We start from the raw sequence: 27,752 nt of genomic DNA, 5'->3' as shown, positions 1-27,752 counted from the left end.
ATACAAAGTATCGTATTGCGGAATGTCCCCGAATGCGTCTTGTCTGTTTGCCAGATGGTTGGCTGAACCTTCTTTCGGGAAATGTCTTCGCAAAAGCCATGTTTGTCGGTGAGCACGAACACACTCTTCTCTGTTTTTTGTTTGGTTCTTTACTCCACTGGATTCATCAGAATCGAAGTGAAGTTCAATGATCAGGAACAGCGACTGTTAGCCCTTGAACAGAGCCTCGCCATAGTGCGACGGGATATAGCAGACCCTTCTATGAAAGGTAAAAGCTGATTACTCCATTCTCAAGTTTACTACGCGTCGTCAACGTGATCGTGCATTAGGGAAGTTTATTTTTACTATTTTTCTACGCTACGCTGTTATCCAAAGTAAATAAGGGAGGAAGTCGAAGTAGCAAGGATATTTAATACTCTTCGACCATTGAGAAATACCTTGGGTGGTGTGACATGGGAGTGCCCGCGTACAGCGTTACGCTTCAAAGTGTAGACCGTGACTGCTTTGACTTCTTTATTCTGACAAGACGATACCCTTTGCAAGACGATACCGTGCACCCATAGAAGTGATAAAAGTGGACAAGATCGTTCATAAAAATAAAAATAAAAATAAACGCTTTTAACACGAAATCGTCTCCCAAAGTCTTGGTTATGTATCTTAATTAAACTGGCTTAAAATTATTTGCTCTGTAAAGGCAGAAACCGAAATTTACTGTATTTAACAGAGAGTCTGTTGGTGGTTGCGTTTGTTAACTACGCTCGGTAAGAATTGTTTCAAAATTATTTAAAAGTCTTCGATTTCATGAACTTGGAGGAAAAAAAAAGAACTACACGGACAGTTTTCAGTTCCAATTAATGCTCAGTAAAAATAGGGGAAGAAAATGTTTCAAAGGTTACTCGATCAGTTATTTATGGGGGCCAAAACGACGCTAAAATTTTAAAAAAAAGCAACCCTTTCAGTTTTAGTTAAAGTACGATGTCAAGTCTAGTTTTACCCCATTCGAATGCGTTTTCATTTAAGGAGATCAAAAAACAATAGGGCGATAAGGTGTCAGGTACGCTTGTCTCAAATTGACTTGGTTTGTGTCGCACTACCCCTCTATGAATTCACCTATTGCTTCCCCTGGAAAAAATTGAAGTTCTCGCCCACAGTTTCCCGTGTGGCCAGTCATATCTCCCAACTCAAAAGTGGAACAAATTATATACGGGTGCCAACCTGCGTAGCCTGCATCACAGACGTAACCAAAACCCCGGTTACCGAGGATTATTTTCGTATGTGACGCAGGCTACAAGTTGCGACGTTATTTCAAAATGTCACAAATCCCAACTGACCTGGGCCGGCACACAGATTTGCCGCGGTTTCAAGTTGCACAACTTGATCTCCCTCGAGTCGAAAGTTTAAATGTTTTTTTCCCCTAGGAAGTTAGTGAGTTTGACGCGTGGTACGTGACATGAATTTGGTGGTATAACTATTAATAAACGTTAATCCGAATCAAATATCTCGGACAGTAATTGTTTGTCGTTTATTTTATTGTCATTTTTGATGTTCTCAGACAGGATCCCTGGTTTATTCCTCTTATCCAGGAGCAATGAAATGCGTGATTTTAATCTGTACGGTTTCAAATTTTGTTTTCGTTCTTAAACTTGTCATTATTTTTAATGATCCCCTCAGAGAGGGTGGAAATCAGGAATTCCGTAAAAAAGAGAGATACTGAAGTAAACCTGCGAAGGTACACACGAAGTATTGGAAACAGCGCCATCTTTAACAAATCCGCAATCATAGAAGAGGTATTTGATAAAGTTGTCACATCACTAGCAAGATATAACAAGATTTGCTACAATATATGCCCTCAAGGAAGGCCAGGTCCCCAAGGAAAAAGAGGTAGAAGAGGTTCACGGGGAGTGATGGGACTGCCTGGGAGAAGTGGAAAGCAAGGAATTATTGGACCACCAGGAATAAGAGGAGAAAAAGGAGTTAAGGGAGATATTGGTCCAGATGGCATTCCAGGGATGAAAGGTGAACCAGGAGAATCCATTTCAGCTCCACAAGTGACGCTGTCCTCTTCTGAGCTGACTGTGAATAAAAGTAACTCTGCTTCGTTACTATGCTCTACCTCGGGAAATCCCGCTCCACAAGTAGTTTGGTCCCGAATGAATGGAGTGTTACCTAGCAGCAGAGCTAAGGTCACGTCAGATGGATTGATGCAGATTGACAATGTGCGACTTGAGGATTCTGGGAAATACAAATGTGTTGCGCACAATATTCTGGGAAAGAAAGAAAGAGTGGCCCGTCTGGTGGTACAAAGTAGGCGAAATAATCATCTTTTAAATGATAACATATTTCTTTTAATAGAGTGTTAGTTTACCACCAAGGTGTCGAGGTCACACTATAGAACTCGTTATAGTGCCACGACATAGCATTGAGTATCGAAGCCTAAGAAAAACTCCATTTCGATACTAATGAAGTGATGTTGCCTGCTTGCTAGATGTAGTTTGCGTAGAGAAACGATATATTTAATTGTCCAATACACCCAAACTGAGTCCGATGGACGAAGGCCATGGGCAACCAGACTCACCGGAAGTCAGTTCGCGAGAGACTTAGTAAATATACAGCAAAGTATAGTTGAGGAGGGGGTGGAAAATGTCTGCAAACGGACTCCATCGGATCCGATGGAGACGGGTTGCCGAGGCAAGAATCCATCAGACCGCGAGTCAATTCGCGAGAGACTTAGTAAATATACAGCAAAGTATAGTTGAAGAGGGGGTGGAAAATGTCGGCAAACGGACTCCATCGGATCCGATGGAGACGGGTTGCCGTGGCAAGAATCCATCGGACTGCCGCGAGTCAGTTCGCGAGAGACTTAGTAAATGTACAGCAAAGTATAGTTGAGGAGGGCGTGGAAAATGTCGGCAAACGGACTCCATCGGATCCGATGGAGACGGGTTGCCGTGGCAAGAATCCATCGGACTGGCGCGAGTCAGTTCGCAAGAGACTTAGTAAATATACAGCAAAGTAAAGTTGAAGAGGCGATGGGAAATGTCGGCAAACGGACTCCATCGGATCAATACCCTGCCACCTCGAAGCTTTACCCTAAATTGCGTGGATACGCTGATACGGAGATACGCACTGGAGACACCGAGCTTAGTGGATACGCAGTATTTCTCCTTTCCGAGGCGCCAAACAAAAAGAGCCAAGTTCATTGATGTATATGCAAAGTATAGTTGAGGAGACGATCGATACAATCATACATGTACTTTATTATTCAGGCGATTCAACCGAGTAGATTTTTGGCGAGTAATTGTGTGACCGAGTGCAAAGAAAACGTCCCATTTATCAAATATCCTAATTTTACTTCCAAAGGATGACCATGGCTCACTTATGTCCAGAAATGCACGCGATGACAAAAATAGCAGATTTGGAGAAAGAGCTCCACGATTGACACAAGTTGGCAAAATTAGCGATTTTGGCGATATTTTGCCAATTTCGTCAAATTAGTTCATCCATTGGTATTGACACCACTCCGGTGAGCATTGGCGGTTTTGGCGCCTTTTGCGAATTCGACAAATATATAGCGATATTTCAAAAGTGCAAGCGCTCGTTTCGGTGATTAGGCCTAAGCACTATTGTAAAATTTTGGCTTTCATTTTACGGTTGGAAGAAAGCAGTCGTTTACTGATTTCGCCTAAGCGCTCCTTTCAGTGATTAGGCCTAAGCACCCTCGTAAATTTTAGCTTTCATTTTGTGGTTCGGTTAATTACACCTATCACGAGATCGTCTTGCCCTTGAACAATTTTCATTCATCGACTACGGGATTGCGGACCGCGGTGGCTGCTCTTTATACTGCTTGCCCTTTAATAATTTTCAGTCATCAGCGTCACAAATTATTGCTGATTTTGGGGCTCATTTGTCGAAATTCAAGCACGCTTCCAACAGACCTGTTTAATTTCCTGTTTCACCCAGTTATTTCCGGTGCAACTAATGACATGAGGATTTGAAAAGGCTTTTCAGCTTTGTTTTCCCTCTCATCTAACACACTTGGTAGCTTCCGCCTCTGCACTTTTCATACAGAAATAATTTCTTCAGAGAAAAGTGGAGTGAAAATCACAAATTGTGCGAATAAATTACAAGAGAAAAAAAAACCCTATCGGTGAACTCAACGGCTTAACTGCAATACCCTGCCACCTCGAAGCTTTACCCTAAATTGCGTGGATACGCTGATACGGAGATACGCACTGGAGACACCGAGCTTAGTGGATACGCCAGGGCCACCCAACGAGAATATAGTTCAAAACCACATAGCATTGTTAAACTTATTTTAGTATTTAAACGGTAGATATAGGCATATTATTATCCCCCAAAAAATTTTCATCTGTTCGGATTTCCTAGCTAAAAGTCTAGTGATCCGAAAATTATAGGGATCAAAACGTACCTTTTCGAAAATTTTAGCCAGAAAAAAGGCTCCCGAAAATTCTAGGTGACCTTTTTAGGGTAAAAATCCGTTAAAAATGAGCAATTACACCATTTTTCAGATGTTCGAAAATCCTAGGAGAGGCAGGAAAGCAAGAAATTTTACAACAAATGTTCCGAAAATTATAAATCTCAAATCGTCTTCCGAACAGATATTTTCCGAAAATTGACGTTCGGTGCCCCTGATACGCAGTATTTCTCCTTCCCAACGCGCCAAACAAAAAGAGCGAAGGACCGTTGATGTATATGTATTTCTCGTTCATAAAGCACGATGATCGAGTGAAAAACAGTAATGTTTCTTAACGCGCGATCAACCCCTTGTTGATATATATCTCTCGTTCTTATAGTGCGTTGATCGAATCATTTTACAATTCGGTTGACTTTCATTTTACGGTTCGGTTAACTACAGGAAATAGCACTCGATTCCTGTTTAAGACTAAGCGCTCATTTCAGTGATTAGGCCTAAGCACTCTCGTAAATTTGTAGCTTTCATTTTGTGCTTCGGTTTACTACACTATTCACGAGTGCGTGTGAAGAAGAAAGCACCGCAGTACACTTAAATACACTTTTCACGAGATCTTGTGAGGAAGAAAGCACTCGTTTACTGATTACGCCGAAGCGCTCGCTTCCGTGATTAGTCCAAAGCACTCTCTTGAAATATTAGCTTTCATTTTGTTGTTCGGTTCACTACACTTTTCACGAGATCGTCTTGCCCTTGAACAATTTTCACTCCTCGACTACGGGATTGCGGACCGCGATGGCAGTTCATTATAGCGATATTTCAAAAGTGTAAGCGCTCGTTTCAGTGATTAGGCCTAAGCACTCTCTGCTTTGTGCTTTACCTTGTTGGCGATTGAGGCAAAATTGTCATTTTCGCCATAGTTGCCAAAGTCGCCAACATTTTCTCTTTTTTGGCCATTTTTGGTTGTTGCGTGCATTTCTGGACATATCTCCGATGGCTTCGGTGGTTCAGTAACATTGCAAGCGCACACCGAGCCGGACGTTCGGCGAACAAGTTCTTGCTGGGGTAGTAATAATTTTTTGGGTTTGTTAAACATCCTTCAATGTTGTTTTCACTTACTTATTTTCATAAATAAATAACGTATCAGTTATTCCGAATTAATAACAATTTCAATTACAATATCAAATGAAAGTTTTAATCCAGGGAAAGGCGTTCAGATTATCTTTGTCTTCTACACTGATTTGACTGAACAGCTAATAATTTATTGTTGTCGGAGATTGTGTGAAAAGTGTAGTTGACCGAACCGCAAAATGAAAGCTAAACTTTTGCGAGAGTGCTTACTGGGGCCTAATAACTGAAAGGAGCGCTTAGGCTTAATCAGTAAACGAGTGCTTTCTTCTTCACATAATCTCGGGAAAACGGGGGAACGTTTTAGCTCACTTAAGGTGCTTGGATACGGTCGAGGTATAACGTGGTTACATGGTATTCATGGGGATTTGTTTTTGCTTAAATGAGTGCTTAATATTTAAACTAGTGAATGGTAATCAGTGAAATCAACCAAGCCTAGTGTGCAGTTTAGACGTTCTGGAACTCACTTAGAGAGTCTGGCTATTCTAGAACTCTAGACATTCTAGAGCCCACAGAGGGTAACATATTACAATTGAGAATTCTAGAACTTAGAACTCTAGAAATCGGAACTCTAGAACTGCGAATTTTGACTTTAATCAGAACTTTAGAAGTTTACACATACGATCATTTTACTAGTGCGGTTCTAGAATGATATAGAACTTTCTATAGAGCTCTTCAAACTAGAGCAGTTCTAGAATGCTGTAGATTTTTCTGTCATAACCTTGACCATTCTATATTTCACATATAATCAATATAGAGCTCTTTTAACTAGAACAGTTCCAGAATGCTATAGAAGTTTCTAATGTCTTATGGAATTAATCACAATTTCAATTAGAAAAACAAATGAAAGTTTTCATCCAGGGAAAGGCTCTCGTTCACATAGAGTATCTTTGTCTTCGTCACTGAAATCAGTGGATTTGACTGAAAAGCTAATAATTTATTGTTGTCGGAGATTGGATGACAAGAATTTCTGTCGCAATCGGAAATTCAATGACCTGGATTTGTGAAAATCTTGTTCAGCTTCATGCTTTAAAGAACGAGGTATAGTGTGGAGTGCAATATTTCGTGATGTTAACTTTCGCCTCATGTCTTAAAGAACGACTAATGTTACATGTGTAGCGCGCTTGTATCGCCTCATGGCTTTAAGAACGACGTATATTTCACTTGTAGCGTGTGCTTGTTTCGCGTCATTGCTGAGAGATATTTTCTGTCACGCGCGAACTGACTTCCGAGAGTCCGACTGACTCTTGCCAGGAAGAGCTGTCTCCATCGGATCCGATCGAGTCTGTTTGCCAACTTTTTCAACCCCTCTCGCTCCTGTTAACCCTCACTTCCGGTACCATTGATCAAGCGCCATGCACCCAATTCCGGTTCCGGTCGCGATCGGACTCAATCCGCCTGCGAGTGAAGACAACCCGACTCAGGTCGAGTGTATTGGACATTTATGATATATAAGTCCCAAAAATCTGCTCCCGTTATTGAACGAGCTAGTGAACGATGCGGGAAGGGGAATAGGGAGAGGAGCTAAGTGGAAGAAAACTGTTTTCCTCTTCTTATCTGAAGAGATCGATTCCAGGATTAATTAAGTCTAAAAAAGAATTTGACACTATGAATAGTATTAAAATCATAACACCTACACGTAATTACGTTGTGAGACGGGGCTTACTGCCTTAGTATTCTTATATTTTGTTACGATTTCCAGATTTTGTTATTGTTTACAGGTCAGCCTAGGGTATATCTGTCGTTTGGCCCATCCTATGTCGAAAATGGCAAAAATATCACCTTACCAGTATGTCACGTGACTGGGTTTCCTTCACCTGTGATCACGTGGTTTAAGGCTCATGATATTCTGGTGAGAGCTAGACTTGTTATAAAAGATGGGCAGCTGTCTATCACTGCTGCTCAAAAGAGAGATTCTGGCTTGTACAAGTGCAAGGCATCAAATCACTTAGGAGATGACTCTTCCGTTACACAGGTTAACGTTGTCGAACTTCCCAGATTTATTGTTCGTCCACCTTCCCATCTGAACGTTTCACGTGCGGGAAATATAACAGTGCAATGTCAGGCCACTGGTGACCCTAAACCAAAAGTCACTTGGGTAAGAGAGAATGGAAAGCTACCCTCAGGAAGATCAGAAGTTCAAACGGATGGAACTCTGAATATTTGGAATATTACAGAGAGTGACTCTGCAAAATACAGCTGTGTAGCCTCCTCAAGTAACATCTTTTCCAATGCAATATCTGACATGGTGCTGACCATTAAAAAAGGTAACGGGGCGGCTTCATTGCGTTCCTCGAAGCCGTTCAGTTCTTATTCATATACATCTGTCTTGCAAATCCTGGCGTTACTAATAGGTTGAATCATCATCGTATTTGTCAACCTTTATTTATCTATTGACTTTTTTGTTTATTATTCATTTATTCCACGAAAACGACTTAATTTGTTTACATTAGCCCGAGCTTGTAGTATGCAGCAGAATTACAAGAATTTGATTTTTTTCGCGATTTCTACACTCGGTGCGAAAATGTTCTAATGGAACACGGTCACACGTACCCCTTTTAGTAAAGTACCAGTTTGTCAACTAGACTCAAGGCTCTCTTTCTTTGGTCAAAAACTAGCTACGACAACGACATTTTAGTTCGTTGCTAAAATAAATAAGAACCTGTTGTCAACGTTCTTGATAGCGCAGCTCCGCGCGCGCCGAGCACCATTGTTAAGAAAATATGGTAATCCATCGATGCGAGAAAACTTGGTTTTCTAGCCATGACGTCATCGACCGTCCGTACGTCCACCCCTTCCATGTATGTCAATGTGACCAGTATCATGCTAGTTTACAGCATACATCTTTGATATTGGACATCCAGCATAACCTGCGATCAGGCTTACATTTCTAAGAAAAGGTACGCCTAATTCAATTTCTTATCGAGTCGACTGCCGCCCACCTGTCAAAAGCGATGTTATCTTGTGTCATGCTATAAATGTGAGCCAATCAGATTTCACCGGAAATGACCTGCACGTTGGCAACAGCAGCTGTAAACATATCCTTAATATCATTCCTGTTCAAATTCTTCTCGGCGGCCATAATATGATCGGATGTTAACTGCTTTTACGTTTATACGGAAACAGTCTTTTTGATGTACAACGGAAACTATACCATTTTATAGTTTAATATGTTTTATTTTTATTTACAATTCGTCTTCTTATCAGATGGATATTCTTAGTTTAATTGATAGCCATGTTAGAATTTAACGTACATTGTATTGTTAGCTTTCACATTTCTATGTACACGTTCTATTATATTGCATCAGTTTTGTAAGAATTTTTAGATAGAGGGCCACAAGTTTATCAGTTACCTCCACTATTCCGTGCCACCCTCTTTAAATAAAGTGTATTATTACTGTTATTATTATCATTATTATTATTATTATTATTATTATTATTATTATTATTATTACTAGAGTATGATTTGCATTTCTGTAGCCAATCGGAGCGAGGCTCAAAGAGCTCTATTGTTTCGCGACCAATCAGAAAAAAAAGCGCCAAATTTTGTCTTTTTTACATGCGATCCGTACAGTAAATGTATCATGCCCTCCTTCCTCAAGATGATAAGTAGGGAGGGAGGTCATAATCGCAGGTTAACGTAAACATAAACGACGCTTCATTTTTCGCGCGCTTTCTGTGGCTCGACGCGGCTACACGGCCCTACTTCATCAACTATAGTTCTTACACAGTCAACGCTTTTTGTGTTCAGGTGGAAAACGGTTTGGAATTTTTTTTTTTCTGTATTTTTCGATGGTTTTAATCCAGTTTGACATATCCTGATATCTGTGGTCCACACTGGTGGTTACACAATTATTCAAGTCTAGCATCGGAGGGACATAAACTTAAGCTGAGTCTTTATTTTAATTTGTTTAGAGCTGCTTTTTTCTTTGCAAGTTTTAGTGCTGCTTTTTTCTTTGCAAGTTTTGGCATAACTTTAGAAGATCTGATAAGCCGGGTTGCATGATGCCTGGACGACGTACCTATGACTAGAACAGAAGCGAAAGAAAAGAGAAAGAGAACGAGAACGACAAAACAGTACACCAGTAATAGCTCAAACTTGGTGGAAGGAGTTACTCCACAATTTTTTTTTCTTGGACACTAAACCATTTGTCATTTTTACGAATGCGTTATTTTAAAGTGAATGCGTATTTTAAAAAACATGGCTAAATCGTTTTTTCCATTTTTCAGGAATGAAATTCGAATTTTGATTTTTTAGTGGAATTAAATAACAATCATCTGTAGTCTTTTGGAATAAAAAAAAAATGTTGATTTGTTTGTTTGTTTGTTTGTTTTTCTCTAAAATGCGAGCGCACATGTGTTTTTTAAAACTCCGTTTGCCTAACTGATTTTCGATGTGCCTCGACAGTGACAAGAAACTTTTGTCCTTATGTTACTAGTAATAGCTACTGTAGGTATCGCTAAGTGCCAACGAAACAGTCAATATAATACATAGTTTGCAGATTTGTATCAGAGTTCCAAATCACCCAACAGCAGTTGTAATTTTTATTGGAAAGTACTGCAACTCAACTTATCTAGTTAACAATAACACAATAATAAAAATTGCACACTTTGTATCTCAACGTGTTTTGCTATAATATGGAAAATACTGCTGTAATTTTTGAACGGCCGTAATTTTAACAGGAATATACAATAATTAAGTTAAATAAAATCAGTGCCATGTAAATTATCGCCAAAGCGCTTTCAGCCTTTTCAGTGTGGAACATGTAATGGGAATCAAACTCACTCGCACATGAAAGTTGTTTCACTTGTAGAATTTTTTATTTTGCAAGATACAGCCATGAATTAGTATAGGTAATCGCATGGGGCCGAGTAAAATTAAGGATTAATATCACGCGTGTTTTCAGAAGTTGCTGAAATTGCCCGAGTCGCGCTGCGACGAGGGCAATTTCAGGAACTTCTGAAAACACAAATGATATTAATCCTTAATTTTTCGAGGACCCATTGCGATTTCTTGTTAATAACATAGAGGGCAAAATTTTCTTAACACTGTTGAGGCACCTAGAAAAACAGTCAGCTAAGCGGAGTAAAACACTCGTTCGCTCGGAAGCAAAACAACTGACAAACAGACAAGCAAGTCAACTTGTTCTTTGCGTCCAAAACGAGTATAGATGATTGTTATTTACATCCACTCGAGAGGAAAATACGAGTTTCATTCCTGAACAACAGTAACAACGATTAAACCAAATGTTAAGCTTCAATTTATTTTATTCACCTGTGTTGTAGAGGTTACCACTTGCAAATACGCATCCGTAAACATAGCAAACGGTTTGTCCAAAGAAATCCACCAAATTTGAGCTACTCGTTCCTCCCGTCAATGGCAAATTGTTCTGTGACCCTTTTTGTTGAGCTGCAAGATGTCGTCAGTGGTAAACTGAAAGCCCTCTTGACGAAAGGAATCATTTTGTTTTTCAACCACACAATCCCGCTACGCCGGGCGCCATGTAAGTCGATCCAAGTTTTAAGCTTTTCATGAAAAAAATCTTTTGCCCTTCGTCTTGTCACTCAAAAATTTAAATTCCAGATCATCTTTTAAAGCTAGTTCTTAATGTTTATGCCTTTTCGGCGAATGCAGCGCGAATTAAAAGACAAACTTCAATGAAGACGAAGTTGTTTTGCGCAAATAGAAGAAACCAACTGAATGTGGAAGAGGTACGTTCAGCCAATCAGGAGCGAGAATTTTTGGCGCTCGACCAATTGCCCTCTTCTCAAGCAAAATTAAGAAGTAATGCCCTCTTCATTGACCAATCAGTATTCAGTAATTTTGCCCTCTATGTTATTACAAGTCAAATTGATCGTTTAATTGTGTATATTGCAGACGATATAGTTGGTTATAAAACGAAAACAAATAAACTGCTCTACACCGGCCGATAGGAACAGGTACGCCGGTCTAGTTGTGAGCCCGTTAACTCAATATATAACACGATGGTTCGAAAATAAATATTAAAGGACACTAAAAGCAAGTGTACACAACACAATGGTCAGGTAAATGGGATGAGATGTGTTTTCACGCACCTCCGAACACAAGATCATCAATAGTCGAGCGCATCATGCACGTTTGTCTAATGACATCACACATCAAAACACGCGCGTTCATTGGTCACTAAAATCTCCAGGGAACCTTATATTACACTACGTAGGCTTACATTGCACTTTTCACAGCACAATCGAGAATTCTATCTCGCATTTGCATGCAATCAGAGATCACGTGAGATAGGAAGCATGCACTTCGAGCTCAGTGTGATTTGGACTTCGAGAGAAACACTGAGTCAAAGACAAGTTCTTGTAGAAAAAAGTCAGTTTTCCCGCTTACGTTAAATTAGCGGAAACTACGAATGTCGAAGAGTGATAGGGCTTCACAGGAGTCCACAATGGCCGATGGAGACCTGAACGAAGAAGAACTTCTTGGAAATTTGTCCGAGTATGACTCGGCAGCTAAAGCGGCGGACGTTCTGCCCATTCATTTTCAGTCAACAAACAGGCAGCTCCTGCTTTTATCTCGCCAGAACAGGTCTCCTCGCTGACTTCAGCGATTCAGTCTGACGGAGAGATTGGTGGAAAGCCCTAATGCAACAAAGAGAAAACCAACGAAGGGGAAAGCCACTGCCATTAAATGGAAAGGCAAAATGAGCGAGAGCTCCGTTCCCGCCAAAACGCTCTGTCCTGACATCGGCTCCATGAGCGAGGACTCGAGCGACTCTGAGTGCAAAACTCTTTTGAACCAGGTGATGAACTCCCGACCATCTACCTCAGCTGACAGTGGAGGTCAGCAGGAGAAACACTCTCCTAATAGTAATGATGATGCAGATTTGCGTGAGATGACTAAACTATATGAGTTAACTGAATAGAGTGTAATGTGAAGTGGTCGATTTCTATCCCATATGAACCATGTGAGCGCTAGCCCTACTGATGGAAAAGGGCCCACACAAGGACAGAGAAAAACTCTGACCAGGGTGGGAATTGAACCCACGACCTTCGGGCTAGATCTCCGCCGCTCTACCGACTGAGCTACAAGGTCAGACGGGAGCGGGCCGTGGGAACTGCAGATGCTAAAGTATTGCTGAGGAGCACTGTCATTACTTGAGCTCCCAGACTATTTACTAAACTCATGAAGCCTGTTTATAGTACCCTTGAATCCAAAGGCATTTCCTTAGTTGGATTCATAGATGATATTCTAATTTTGGCCGACTCAACAGAGGAGCTCAATTCAGCTGTTAAAGAGACCATACTCCTCTTACAATCATTGGGATTCTTTATTCACGAGATTAAACTAATTCTAATCTTGAACCCTCGGGAGGAGGTAAAATTTCTGGGGTTCTTGATCAACTCAGTTAGGATGCATGTCAGTATGACGTCTAACAAAGCCGATAAATTTAGGCAAGATTGTTATGCATTGTTAAACAGTGGCCTCAGTGGTAGGGCTTATGGTCTCAAGTTTTCCAAGGGTATCCTATGACCCACTGTATTATCGGCAACTTGAGAACAAAAAAACAGCAGCCGTAAAACTCAATAGACACTACCTAGATGCCAAAATGGAGCTATCGTATTTGGCAAAACTAGGTACAGAGTGGTGGACAAGAAAGCTGTGCTTGTATCCAGTACCTATCCTCATGCTAGCCGCCCAGGTCACTCTTAACTGTAATGACTCTCTTTTAGGCATGGGTTGTGTTATTGATGAATCTGATACTATAACTGGAGGAAGGTGGAGCCCAAGTGAGGCCCACTCCCATATTAACTGTTTGGAGGTTAAAGCTATTAAGCTGGGCCTCCTGTCACTCCGTAGTCACTTGAGCAACACGCATATAAAAGTGCTCTCTGACAATCAAACAGCCGTTGCCTATATTCGAGCTATGGGCGGTACACATTCAGTTACTTGCAAACAGATAACTAGAGAAATTCTACTCTGGTGTAAGCCGAGACAAATCTGGCTTACAAGCTCTCACTTACCTGGCCGCTTAAATGTTGTTGCTGACAGGGCCAGTAGAGAGTTCACGGACAATACAGAGTGCTAGTGGTCCTTGGAGGCCAGTGCCTTCAACGAACTTGTGGACAAATGGGGTCAACCGGCTGTTGAAATGTTTGCCTCACGGCTGAACTACAAAGTAAGAAACTATGTGGCATGGAAGCCTGACCCAAGCGAGTCAGCCATTGATGCATTTGCAATAGACTGAGCTAGCTATGATCTCGTTTATTGCTTTCCCCTACTCAGCCTGATCCGGAAGGTTCTTCAAAAAATTCAAGTTTGTCAGGCCAATGCAATTGTTGTTGTTCCCCGTTGGAGCACCCAGTTCTGGTATCCAAAGTTGCTAAAAATGCTTCTCCAAGCTCCTGTCCAAATACCAGTAACGCCATATATATTGACATTGCCACACGACCCTCTGCTTGTTCACTCACTCTACCCAAAGTTGGAACTGATTGGTTGTCTGCTGTCAGGCAAATGCTGATGGCTCAAGGGATTCAAGGTGAATCAATGGAAATCATTCTTAATTCCTGAAGAGAGGGTATCTAAGAAACAATACACAACTTATATCTCACAGTGGGCTCAACACTGTCGTAAGAATAATGTGGATCAAACTAAACCATTCTTGGCCCAGATTTTGGGGTTCCTCGCAAAACTCTCGTCTACGCTTGGATGCAGTGCTGTAGCAACTGCAAGGAGCTCATTGTCCTCATTTATACAACTCGATGGTATGAAACTAGGGGACCACCCACTTGTTACAAGATTTATGACAGGTCGCCTCAACAAGAAGCCAGGATTGCCAAGATATGTGGAGATTTGGAACCCACAATCTGTTCTTGAGCACTTGAGGAACTATCCTAATACCAGGGAACTGCCTCTTAAGCAGCTAACAGTTAAACTTACTGCTCTCTTAGCTTTGGTCACAGCACAACGCCCGAAAACACTACAGGCATTGTCGTTAGATAGAATGAGAGTCTCAGAGGATCAGTATGCGTTTCGGGTGTTATCCTTATTGAAACAGTCATCAAGGCATGGGGGCACAAATAGACATATTTCCCCTATTGTCTTAAAGAGATATCATGTTGACAACAAATTATGTGTGGTTACCCTTTTAAATGAAAACGTGATAAGAACCTCTCAGACAAGGTCATCACAGCAACTGTTGTTATGTTACTGTAAGCCATATGGCCCTGCTTCAAGGGAATCCGTCCCGAGATGGCTAAAGCAAGCCCTAAAAGCAGCAGGTGTTAACACTGATGTGTTCAAGGCTTACAGTACACGCAGTGCTGCTACCTCTGCTGCCGAGGTAGCCGATGTTCCGATTGGGGATATAATGGCCGCATCAGGCTGGAGATCGGACGGAACCTTTTCTAGATTTTTTATGATAGGCCTGTGCAAGCTGGGGCATCTGCCAATGCTTTTGCTCATGCAGTGCTTAGTACCACTTGAACAGTTAGTTTTAGTTGGCCTGTTCGTTTGCCATTGCCAGGCCCGTAGCTGGAGTATTTCAAGGGGGAGCCGTATCCATTTGTCTGACGGGGGTAGGGAAGAAAAAGCGCTTTTAATCAAACGTCAGTTTGGCTCGCTCTAGTATTGTAAGTCCCTTAATTCCCTACTATACAAAAAGATAGTGCATTATTGGTATAACACTAACAGTCCGTATAACAACAAGGGGCTGCAGTAACATTCGCGGATGCATGGTAGGAAAAAGCTCCACCACTTCTTCAAGGTCTATTTGCTTGTCGTAATGGATATGCATAAGTGCAAGTGACGCTAATCCGTTCTCGCTCATCGTGCATCGCATATAGGTGTTCAATCTTCGCATCGCGCTGAAGGTCCTTTCGCACTCGCAGCTAGTTAAGTGCAAAGTGGATAGTATTTTGAGCAGAGTGAATATGTTGGGAAATTCATCCTCGTCGCACTGCTTCAGGGCTGTGGCACACGAGCCCGGGAGCTCTTTTTCCTCTGCATACTTAATTCTCCACCGCCGAAATTCTACCGGGAAGAGCTGTGGAGATGGAAGATCGTCCCTGTACAAATCCACCACCCCTTGTAACTCTTTCGACTTCGTTTGATTCTCGTTTATTACAAAGGGACCCAAAGCAAGCAGCCTTGAGGCTTGGACGGTGATGGCATCGAAGCGCTCTCCTAGCTTCAAAATGATGTGGTCAAGAAATGGAGCAGCCACGTTGATCCAATAATACTCCTTTGCTGTTGGAGCTGGAGCGTTGGCGCGATGACGTTGCCTACCAGCAACTCTGGGAGCTCTTGGCGCCACTTCCACCTTAGCTGCCATTGCCATTGCCTTCTCATACGCATCATCATACATCTCGTCCATATCGGCGCGCATATCCTGGTACGACTTGAGCACACTCGAAACGATCGTGAAAGCCTTGAAAATGCCATTGCTCTTCCGTTGCAACTTCGTTGTTAGAACACTCATGTGCGACAGATAGAGGTATCCAATGACAAAAGTCACGAAAAATTCAAAGTTCGTAATGGCTTGGAGTAGTCCAGAGGCATCCCTCTTAGTGGCTGTGTTCCAGCATCCATAGAACTGGGCTGGACAGTCGTCGCGGTGTAGATTATGTGCCATGACTTCCAAAACATACACGACATACTTGAAGAATTCATAAAAATGCTCGTAGGCTTCAGTCCTCTCTTCCCATCTGGCCGTACAAAGAGTTATAAGAGGCTTTTTTCCGAAAACATAACAATGAAAACAACAAATACTTTATTTTGAATAGGCTAGCACAAGCTCAATCCTGACAATCCTAACAATCCAAGAGTCGGCACTCGGTTAGGTCAGAAAAAGCAAAAAACTCTTGGGCCTCGAGCCCCCTCTCCTGCGGGCTTAATTGCATATTCTTAAAAAAATAAAGGTTGCTTTTTACGATACTAACTGTATTAATGGTGAAATGTATATGAAATGAATCATATATGAACTGCGGATATGTAATCAAGTGAAGCTATGATCTTCGCAGTTATGAACGCATTTTTTACAGTTGCGTAGAGAAGCCTGAAAAATTCAGGACTTCAACGGGTTTTGAACCCCTGACCTCGCGATTCCGGTGCGACGCTCTAACCAACTGAGCTATGAAGCCTATGTGGGTTCTAATGGTCCCGTGAGGAATGAATCAATGATGAAATGTATGTGAAATGAATCAAAAAAAAAAAAAAAAAAGCTGTGGATATGAAATCAAGTGAAGCTATGATCTTCGCAGTTATGAACGCAATTTTTACAGTTACGTAGAGAAGCGTAGAGAAAAAAGTGAGAAAGTTTTCAGGCTTCTCTACGCAACTGTAAAAATTGCGTTTTCAGAAGTTTGTTTAAAGCTCGTACAGGTAATTTGTTGGAGAGGATCTTGTTTCAAGTTTGTCCTTTCTTGATTGCTGTATTTTGCCGATTCTTGTTCCAAGCCAAACCGGCGTGTTTCATACGTCAAAATTGGAATGATCTCGTTCTCAGAGATAAAGTGAAATAAAGTACATTAATAAAACTATTTTGACCTTGAACAGACCCTGAAATGGTTTTTATTTTCTTTTTCCATTCGCTCGCTGAGGATGTGCCTGTTTCCGTTAAAAACTCATGCGATTCAAGAAAGTTCATTGCCTAACTGGTGAATTCCACAGTAAATTTCACTTGAAAAACCGATATCGCACTCATCTCTTCGTGATTCATGTGATATCGCTTTTTCGCGTGAAATTTACCGTGGAATTCAATCAATCAATCAATCAATCAATCAATCAATCAATCAACTTTATTTAAAACACGGTAAATGGCTCAGCAAGCTGGTTTTCAGACATGCCGTGTAAGAATTACAAAGTATAAATGCTAAAAAAATACAAGAATTACAAGATATAAATGCTAAAACGACTAATGAACTAGGTATAACTTAGCGCTAAATATCATTTAATGTCAAAGAAATTTAAACAATAGTAATAGTTAGCGACAAACATAACTTACTATATAGTAATACCAACAAGCCATGTAAAAATGTGCCCTAGCGATGTAAAATGTGTCTTATGATATCGCACGTTTAAAGCTTGCAAGATCCCTTATCTCACGTATTTGATTTGACAGTTAGTTCCAAACATTTGCATCTCGATAAGAGAAAGAACGTTTTAGAAAATTCCTTTTAGGTAGCGGTAATTGGAAGTCATAGTTCGAACCCCTCAAATTATAATTGTGAACTTCTGAGGTTCTATGAAAATACTTCTGGAGATACTTTAAACATCCTAATTAACAAGTGCCTTTTCTTTCTTTCTTCATAGTTAGAAAATTTAGTACTGCTGATGATCGAATAGAGTAATCAGCCCTAGCAATAATCCGTGCTGCTCTATTTTGTAACTTTTGTAATTTGTCAGCAAGTGTTTTGGAGCAGTCACTCCATACAACATCACAATAATCAAAATAAGGTTGTACAAGTGAATAGTAAATTGTCTTAAGAGTCTCTTGATTGTCAGTTAATTTTCTAGCTAAATACAACAATGGCAAGCCATTGGGGACTTTAGAAGGAATATTTTTGATCTGATCATCCCAGGTTAGCATTTCATCAATATGAACTCCCATAACTTACTACTAGGTTTATGTTCAATTGGCCAATCATCCATCTTTAAATTCATGAATTTAGCTTTTGTCAAATTTTGCCGAGAACCAATAGTCATATAACTAGTTTTGGAGGTATTGCAACTTAATTTGTTTTTCTGAAGCCAAACATACCAGGTGTTGTATGTTATAGACATTTTGGGAAATCATTTACATGAATTATAAACAAAAAAATGGCTCAAGTATAGAACCCTGGCGAATGCCACATGATTCATATTGTTCTGTGGATAAGAGTCCATTTACGTAAAATCTTTGTGTTCTATCAATCAAATATGATTTAAGCAACTGAAGAGCATTGACAGTGACACCGTAACAAGAAAGTTTATGCAGTAAGATGTTATGGTCTACAGTGTCAAAGGCTTTCTTTAAATCTATAAAGACTCTACCATTAAGTTTACCAGCATCCATATTGGTAAGCCAAAGGTTTACTGCACTTATAAAAGCTGTACAGGTTGAATGATTTGGTCTAAATCCAGATTGAGAGTCTGTCAAAATATTTCCTGCTTGGAAATACTCTAACAGCTGAGTATGCATGACCCTCTCTATAATTTTTGATATGGCAGGTAGAATAGAAATCGGTCTATAGTTGCTTGGAATATTTCTTTCATCGGACTTAAAAATAGGGTGTACTTTTGCCTTTTTCCAATCATCAGGAAATATTCCAGTCTCCATTAATTGATTTATAATATCACATATAGAATTTGAGATGTATGGACTAAAAAGCTTTAGAAGTCTGCTAGAAATATTATCCAATCCGCAACTTGCCGAGGATTTGAGTTTAGTGACTGATCACGCTGTGAATATACCCTTCACTTACAGGGCGAAAATAAAAATTCGAGTCAGCTCTATTTAAATAGTCCTCTGGTTGAAAAGCAGTGTCTGGAATACCAGATGCCAGTTTACTACCTAGGGAACAAAAGTGGTTATTCATTTGCTCAGCTGTATCTTGCTTTTCTGTAAAATCTTTGCCCTCCTAAACAAGTTCATTTATAACTGTTACTTTACAATTGCGTCCCAGGGATCTATTTATTACCTTCCAAGTTTCTTTAGGATTACCACTATGCTTCTTAATGCTCTCATTAAAGAAGTTAGTCCTGGCTTCCCTAATGCTAGCGTTTACGTCGTTTCGTGCCTTTTTATAATCATTCCACATTTGATGAGAATTCTGCTTGGCTGCTTGCTTTTTTAGAAAATCACGCTTTCTCATCTTCTGCCTCAGTTCGGATGATATCCACGGTGAAGATTTACTTTTCACTTTTCTTTTCCTTATCGGCGCATGTTTATTCGCAATTTCCAGAAACAGAGATTTCCAAACTAACCACATTTCGTTTGGGTCATCCAAAACAGAAGCAAGATGGAAAAGTGTCTCTTTTATGTCATCAATGAAGGCATTACTACCACAATTTTTAAATTGTCGAGATTCAATTACCTTTGGATCAGTTTTGGGCGTATTATGTTTATGAATAGCATAGATAAGACTGTGGTCAGAAATACCAACGTGTAGGACCCCATGATTTGTTATGATATCTGGTTTGTTAGTGAATATGTGATCGATTAGTGTTCTAGTAGTAGTAGTGATTCTCGTTGGCTGATCTATCAATTGAATGTATTGGTACGTTTCAGTAATAAACTTCAAGTGTTCAGCATTGCGGTCAGGCGTTTGCGGTAATAGATTACAGTTAGTATCACCTACAATCATACTCTCCTTATCTTCTTCATCAAGTTTTAGCAGGTAATTTTCAAATTTGTCAAAGATTTCAACCTTCGAGTCTGGAGGTCTGTACCAAGTTATCAGCAGGAATGGCCTGGACTTGAGCCTTTAAATTTGAACCGTCAAAATTTCTAAGTCTTCGTGAGAGGAGAGGTCTTGTCTGTTTACGTAATTCAAGGATTGTCTAATGTACAAAGCTACACCACCACCATTTCTATTCCTATCGCGGCGGAGTATATCGTACCCCTCAATGTCTACCTGGCTATCGGGAATTGTTTTATCCAATTTCGTTTCGTTCAATCCAAGTATGTCAATTGTTTTACCTTCCATGAAAACACACAATTCGTCATGATGGCAAGTTAGGCTACAGATATTAAGAGAAGCAATTTAAATCCCCTCATTTTTTTAGTAGGAAAGTTAGAGGTTAAGTTAGATGAATGTAAGATGCTATCCCTTACACAATTCATACTAAGATCATCATCCTGATTTAATGACTTGTAATTCTTCCTACTTGGTTCAAGTTATTGTTCCACATCGTGTTACGGTCCGATGGTTTGCTTCAGATACTCTGTTCTGATTCATTAATACCTTATGTCCGTCAGTTCAAGCGTACGTTGATGGTACCCAGTTCTATCCGTCCTTTTTTGCTGATGACATTAATGATCACACAGACACCTTTCCCTTAACGGGAAGTTGCAGTGATGACATACCTGCTAAATACTCAAATATTAGCAATTGGAACTGATGCCATCTCTGACCTCATCTCTCTGTTTAGTGTTCCCCTAGATTTCGAAGTTTGGTTTGATTCTAATCTAAACATGATTGCCACTCAGGTCAGCAAGACTTGGGCTGATGTCTTATTCTTCTTGTATAACATTTTCCAAATTAGGAAATTCTTCTCCAAGGCATCAACATAACAAGTCAGATCGATTCTTACAATAGTCTTTTTGAGGGCTCACCGAACAGTGTGGTTGCTAAGATCAGGCCCTTTCGAAACGCATGTGCCCCTTTATTGCTGTTTTCTGTCATGTTCCTCCGGTTTTATGAGATCTACACTGCTTGCTTGTGAAGCTTCTGTCGCAACTACATCGCCTTACGTTGTAATCTCCGTAGTGCTGAAAACAATACGCTCCTTTGGCTCCATCTCACTAAATCACTTGGAACTCTAAAGCGAACTTGCCCTCCTCATTCAAAGTTGAACGTCCAATCGTCATCGGCGTCGCAAAGGTGCGAGGAGCTTAGGTAAGAAAGTCGTGTAGAATTGTGCGGAAATAGGAACCTTTACCACGTGACTTTAGAACTGCGACAGCTTCACCGGTTTTAAAAATTAAGCGAAAGTCTCTTCTTTCAAGGCAAGCTTTTTCATAGTTGGTCTAGTCGTGTTTTTATATATTTGATAACCTTTCAAAACACGTACTGTTGTTTATTGTCAAAAATTCGCTTCGCAAATTTTCGAACGGCCTTTTATATTTCTTGGAATAGTAGCCATGAGGTAAAATCCTCAAAAACTCGCCGGCCTTTTATTGTGCCTAATTACACAAGACAACACAGCACAGCGTACAAGGGGTTACGTTCGTTCAAACGTTGGCCGTGCAGCACTTATATTTCAACAGAATTAGCTATGAGAGTGTAGAAGATAGCACTTCACATCACCCTCTCATAGTTACAACACAGCGTAGTTTGTTAGAAGTCAATAAACAGTGGTAAAAGTCAATAAACATTTCTAGCATTAACCAATCATGCGTGGGTCGTGCAGCAAAAATATTGGCCCTCGGCCTAGTTGTACTTGCATGGTCCTTACTATAAAGACCTCCGCCCAATAGTCTCCAAGTACGGCTATTGTGCTTGGTAAATAAAGAAATAACAAGAACTAGATTGAATTTTTTTTTTGCCATCACTGAGTAATCATGGAACGACGATTGAATAATTATTTTCGGCCATTTTCTGCATCCATAGATCATGCAGTATGGGTATTTATCGTTACCAAATAGGTAATTTCCTCATTCATCACCTTTAATCTTTCCAGCTAAGATTTGCAATAGACATAACAATGATGTTGGACCGATAGTTTTCCTGTTATTGCACATCATTCCGTCCTAGTACTGTAGCCGTGATCTTGCCATTTCGTAAGAGTTCAGAATGCAACAAAGTACACTTCATTCATTCTATTTTATTTTATACTATTTTGCTTGAGCTGTAAAGCTGTTTTGATTGAACAATAAATGAAATTTGAGCAATAAGGCAACGATATATTATTGAAATTTGCTTGTGTATGTCATTGAAGACCAATAAAGATCTAGGAAAAGTGTTGTACGAGCAAAATCTGATAGTATCTTCTAAATTCTGCATAATTCTTGATTCACACTCTGCCTTATCCAAAAATACTATTTCTACATTTTTTTGGCCCTAGCTTTAAAATGTATCACAAAACTTTCTTTTGCTTTTTTGTGTTTTTTTTTATTTATTGCATTGTTATTGCATTTATGATACTGCTGGATGAATTGGTTACAGCTGCCTCACAGTACCGAACCTCTGATCTCAATAAAAAGGGGTTATGTACTATGAATGTGTAGAGTTTTAGTTGTTAATTGAAACGTTTGCTTGTATCTGCCTTTTCCAGAAATCCTCCGTAGTGATCCTCCAGCTCAAGGAATGTGCGTGTGGTATATTTCAGAATCTAAAATTTCAGAGGGTGCTGGGGTAAGTTTAACGTAGCACATGTCATGGTTCATTCATGACGCAGATGCTAATGATAATGCTAAACTTAAAGCTAGAGGAGAAAGTTGCAAAAGAATAGAACCTTCCTTTAAGGTTAAAAAAAAAAGATTTTGTGTTTACCTTGGTCGCGGTATGGGTGTGCTAGAAATTCATCCCGTGAAATCTGGTCAAACCTTAAAATATCAAGAGTCTCAAAAAACGCAACCCCTCCCTGGGGGTGGAGTTAAGTTTTAGCTGATCGTGCCGCTTACAGCCTACAGAATATCTCACTGCTAAAAATGTACTTTCACTTAAAATGACATTGCCAGCTAATAATTATACATTTTGGCCAAATGCCTTGACCTTTGTTACTTTACACAAATCGTTTTGTGCCAAATCGTTAGAGATTCATGATGCAGTGTCATCACATTGGATTGATCATAAAGATGCGCGTTCATTTCTAATGGAAAGCAAATCAGTGTTTTAATGCATTGAAAGTTTGAACCTTAGAAAGAGGAACAAGCAGTGGAGTAATGGTTACTCCACAAGTTCACGTTTCTAGGAGAGTCCAGCAGTCAACTCCGTACTACCCTCTACATAATATTATTCAGCATTAAATATTTTAAAGTCTTGATTTTTTCGGCTTTGCTGGTGTTTCACCACATTTTTTAGACTAAGAGGAGATTTCCAGAAGAGGCCTAAAAAATGAGAAACGTAGCACACCCTCTACATATTTGGTTTGACATCACAAAATGATAGGGCAATATCCATAGAACATTTTTTTTTTAGGTGTGACGTACTGATGTACTGGTGGGACGTCGTTGTGCCGGTAAGGCCCCTATGACTTAAGCATATTTATAGTATGATTAGTTAGTTTCTACAAGTTCAACTCGACATTTTTCCCCTCAAGTTAACCCTAGACAGTTTTAAATTAGTTCAAGTATTACTGGGGTGTAAAACGCCTTAACCAGGTCTCCATGGTAACCGTTGGACATGTTTTCTTTTTAGAATTCAGAAGTTAATCACTGCTAATTTTAGGAAAGCAGGTTTCCTGATCAGAGGAAAGAATCTATGATTCCTTTTTACTTTCTCTTAAGATGATTGGTAATGGCTAGTTGCACTGAAAGCACCACCAGCGCTCACTGTTGAAGCCTGTGAGAGGTTTATTTGCTCCCTTTATACAACCAACAAGAAGGCAGGGATAACAGCTGCCGACGTACGCTATTGGATGTTTTGCCAAAAGCACCAAAGAAGTGAAAGTTTACCACCCACAAGCAACAGCTTGCGACACCACATTGAACGTGCTAACTTTTAGCATTCCATATTGCAGTTTTAGAGTTTATACGTAAATTATGCAATGGAAAGTTCAAGTCCTCAATTTGTTCACTCCTCTCGTCGATTTGAAAACTATCTTCAAAACCAAAGGTAATGCCATTTTGGTATCAAAATCTGTTTTCAGATCTCACCTACAATATGTCTTATTAGCAGTGGTTACCGTGAAAACATAGTTCAGATTTTGTCAAGATAGTGAAAGATTATTGTGAGCAAAAAGAGAAAATAAACGAACAAGTTTTGCATAATCACTGTAGTAAACAGCAATTGTTAAGGGAAAGATGCGTTATTTTGAAAACTGAATAACTTTAAATTCAAAAGTATTGTTTTGTTTGATTAACTTAAGATGATGGATAAAGAAGTGATAAGTTTGGTCGTTATTCTAAAGAATCTAATGCTAATTATCGCTTAGATATCCTTAATTAAAAATGACCATAGCAACGGTTACCATGGAAACCTGGTTAAGTTGTTTCACACATAAAAATAAAATATATTCACACCAGTAATGCTTGAACCAATTTAAAATTGTCTAGGCTTAACCTAAGGGGAGTAATGTCGACTTGAACATGTAGAAACTAATCATACTAAAAATATGCTTAAATCACAGGAGCCTTACCAGCAGTCACAAATGAGCCCCGAGCACAACGACGTCCCATTAGTACATCAGTACATCATACCTAAAAATGTTCTATGGGTATTGCACTATCATTTTGTGATGCCAGACCAAATATGTAGAGGGTGTGCTACCTCTCGATTTTTTCAGGGTTCTACCTCCTAGACTATTTATTATGATAGACCAATTTCGATAAATTAAAGCTGAGTCCTAAATAAAGGGCATCATCTCGAGGCTCTCGGTAATAAATATAAGGATTTGTATGAGTTTATTCCGCAGAGCCTCGAGATGATCCCTTTTGTTTATGACTGAATTTTAATGTTTTATTATTCGCTTTCGACCAGATTGCACTGTGCAGTGACCAGAACGGCTATGAAAGATAGACCTCTTACCAAAATAATGTAAAACTGCTATTAAAACATTTGTCATGCGTCGATTTTTCACTGTGTTAACCTGATGCATTTTTATTGAAGTACCGTACTTAACATATTTTTCTTTTGGCATAGTCCATAACGCCATTTTGTTTTCTGTCAATTCCAAATGCATTTGGATGGTTAGTCAGTTTAGTGCCGGCAAACAGAAGATTATTACCTTTAAAGTTATTCGCGAGGACTTATTTTTTACCTGAAGTCTTAATTGAACTGTTTGCTCTATGGTCCACATATTCACAACAATATCCAAAACAATAATTATTATGTGTCGCTGGGCTTATACTAGTATTAATAAAAATTGCCTACTGATACACAATTGTATCCGCTAGATTTACGGTGATAACTTTGTACATGCATTTTTCATATAAATCAATTTAAAATCTTGCACAAATCTTGAGAAGTAATGCGCCGATCAACTCGAAACTTTGACAGCCCCTCTCCCTCTCCGGGCTAACCCCGATTAGAACTTTTGAAGATTGGATCGTTCAAATTCCCGCCCCCTCCGGCAAAAATGGTGTTCAAATGCCCTACCCAATCGTCGGATTTGTCTGTGAAACCCTACCAAAGAACGATCGTCGGCGGCTCTTGTCGTCTTTAAGAGAGATCTTGTATAAACATGTCAACACATGTTTCGTGGCCCTTTCCTTGATGATGCCGTATTTGCCAGACTTGAGCTACTACAAAAACACAACTTTAATATTAAAACTATTGAAAGTGACTTGTTATTTAATTAATTAAGTCCGACAATGTCAATAAGCCCCCAGGGCGGGGGACTCGCATATGAAACAGACGGGGATGCTCGTTGTCTCGCTTAGGGGTGTAAATTTTGGATTTTGGTCTCGCTTAGGGCGTTCCGGGCAAAGCGCCAATATTTTAAGCTGCCAAGGTGTCGTTTAGGCTTCCGTGAAGAAACACAGAATTCCGCCAAGAGAAACAGAAGTCAAATTTTCTTTTTAACGTGTTTTTTTTAGGGGCCAAGATTTCCGACGAGCATCCCCGTCTGTTTCATATGGGAGTAAGCTGCTCCAACTCCGAAACACGGCAATGGTTGTTTAACTAGCGTACTGTATACTTATACAACAACAGAGCCCAGAGCGTTTACGACTGCATCTATTTTAAATTATTCAGTGTCGGTTGATTACATCTATCAGAAACGTACAGCTTTAACAATGAAATAGGTGTGAAAACCTACCATATTGTATTCACTCTATAGTATGACAAAGACGGATTACGCAGCCAAAATTCCTTAATTAAAGACCTCTTTTGGAAGCCAATCGCTCACATTATCTCTTCCTTTAATTTGCTAGCTGTTTACAGCTGGCAGAGTTAATATTTTTGAAAACTTAATTTTCATTCTCAGAAACATCCAAATTTTTTTTGAGGTAGCTCCTGTTTTGTTTCATGCTCGTATTTTCTGCAAACACTGGCCATGTTGCAGCTTACCTAACTTGTTCTTTTTTACATGCTACTAGCCAGTTAAATTACAGGAGACGTGATAGTAAGGCTTACTGATGAGTTTGTACTACCCTTACAAAGTAATCAAAGTTATGATATTCAAACAACCCCAGAAAACTACATATAAAACTGTTATTCTTACTTCTTGTGAAGTATTATTAATATAGATATTCCTGTTAATTATCAATTCTTGTTATTTGCAGTGGAATCCACCATCAAGTATGAACATGATTTACTCTGTCTGTGATGTTTACACTACAGCAACACCTAGAAACTGGCTAAGAACTCCCTTTATTCCACTCAGGGGTGCAAAGCTGATGGACGTTAAAATGGGTTACTTTTTGAGAAATTGCCCAATTGATGCAAGCATCCACTGCAAAACAAGTCTTGGTTTTTATGTGTATCACACTGATGACAAGTTGCCTGATCCTGATCCTGCTGTAATCAACTATAAATTTGTAGAAAACATTGTGCCAGTAGAAACCCTTCCAAAACGTCGCGAAAGGAAAGAGTTTGTATATCATGGCAAAGTGGTTACCAAGTCGAAGGGCCTTTATCTGGCATTTAAAGATGAGGGAGCTTGCATCTCAATCCGAAACTTTACAGCTGTCGGCTAGAAATCAGGGGCACCCAACGTCAACATAGTTTTGGAAAATATTTGTTCGGAAGACGATTTATTTAAGATCTAGAATTTTTGGAACATCTGTTGTAAATCTACTTGCTTGCCTGGCTGTCCGAGAATTTTCGAACGTCTAAAAAATGGTATAATTTGCCCAGTTTTAACGGATTTTTACCCTAAAAAGGTCACCTAGAATTTTCGGGAGCCTTTTTTCTGGCTGAAATTTTCGAAAAGGTGGGTTTTAATCCCTATAATTTTCGAATCACTAGACTTTCAGCTAGGAAATCCGAACAGATGATAAAATTTTTGGGGATAAAAATATGCCTCTATCTACCGTTTAAGTATTAAGATACGTTTGACAATGCTACGTATAAGTCGTTTTGAACTATATTCTCGTTGGGTGCTCCTGAAAAATACTCTGTACTGACTTGCAAAGAAGGTTCAGCAATACCCCTGAGACTTAGTATAGATGCTCTGGATACATTTCATTGAAAGTCTCTAGATAGTCAGGGAGGTGGACAGAAAATAGGTCTTCATCACTGTCTTCCATAACTTCGACTGCTGTGGCAGCATACCGTGACCATGAGGTCATTGATCATCACTGTGTTTTGACTTGGAGCTCTCACCAACGAATTCTCGCTGCCAGCTGTGCTTAGCATGTACAGAAAATGGAAATCTGTATTAAACAAAAGAATAGTTTTTAAGTTA

The 27,752-nt window shown here is 39.8% G+C and overlaps 1 protein-coding gene across 2 annotated transcripts; it reads left to right on the top strand.

Moving 5' to 3' along the window:
• Positions 1–27,752, top strand: LOC137997561 (roundabout homolog 2-like). Of its 2 annotated transcripts, XM_068843635.1 has the most exons (6): positions 1–268; positions 1,672–2,304; positions 7,279–7,409; positions 7,533–7,824; positions 22,518–22,597; positions 26,629–27,752. In XM_068843635.1, the coding sequence occupies exons 1-6, from the start codon at positions 82–84 to the stop codon at positions 27,040–27,042; spliced, it is 1,737 nt and encodes a 578-aa protein (XP_068699736.1). In that variant the 5' UTR covers positions 1–81; the 3' UTR covers positions 27,043–27,752. The 2 variants fall into 2 exon arrangements, with proteins under 2 accessions (XP_068699736.1, XP_068699734.1); XM_068843633.1 differs by having other exon boundaries at positions 7,279–7,824.

The sequence above is a fragment of the Montipora foliosa genome, chromosome 3 (assembly GCF_036669935.1).
Source record: "Montipora foliosa isolate CH-2021 chromosome 3, ASM3666993v2, whole genome shotgun sequence".
NCBI classification, from domain to species: domain Eukaryota; kingdom Metazoa; phylum Cnidaria; class Anthozoa; order Scleractinia; family Acroporidae; genus Montipora; species Montipora foliosa.
The sequence above is the reverse complement of the archived record's forward strand: the minus strand, read 5'-3'. Positions and strand labels throughout refer to the sequence as shown.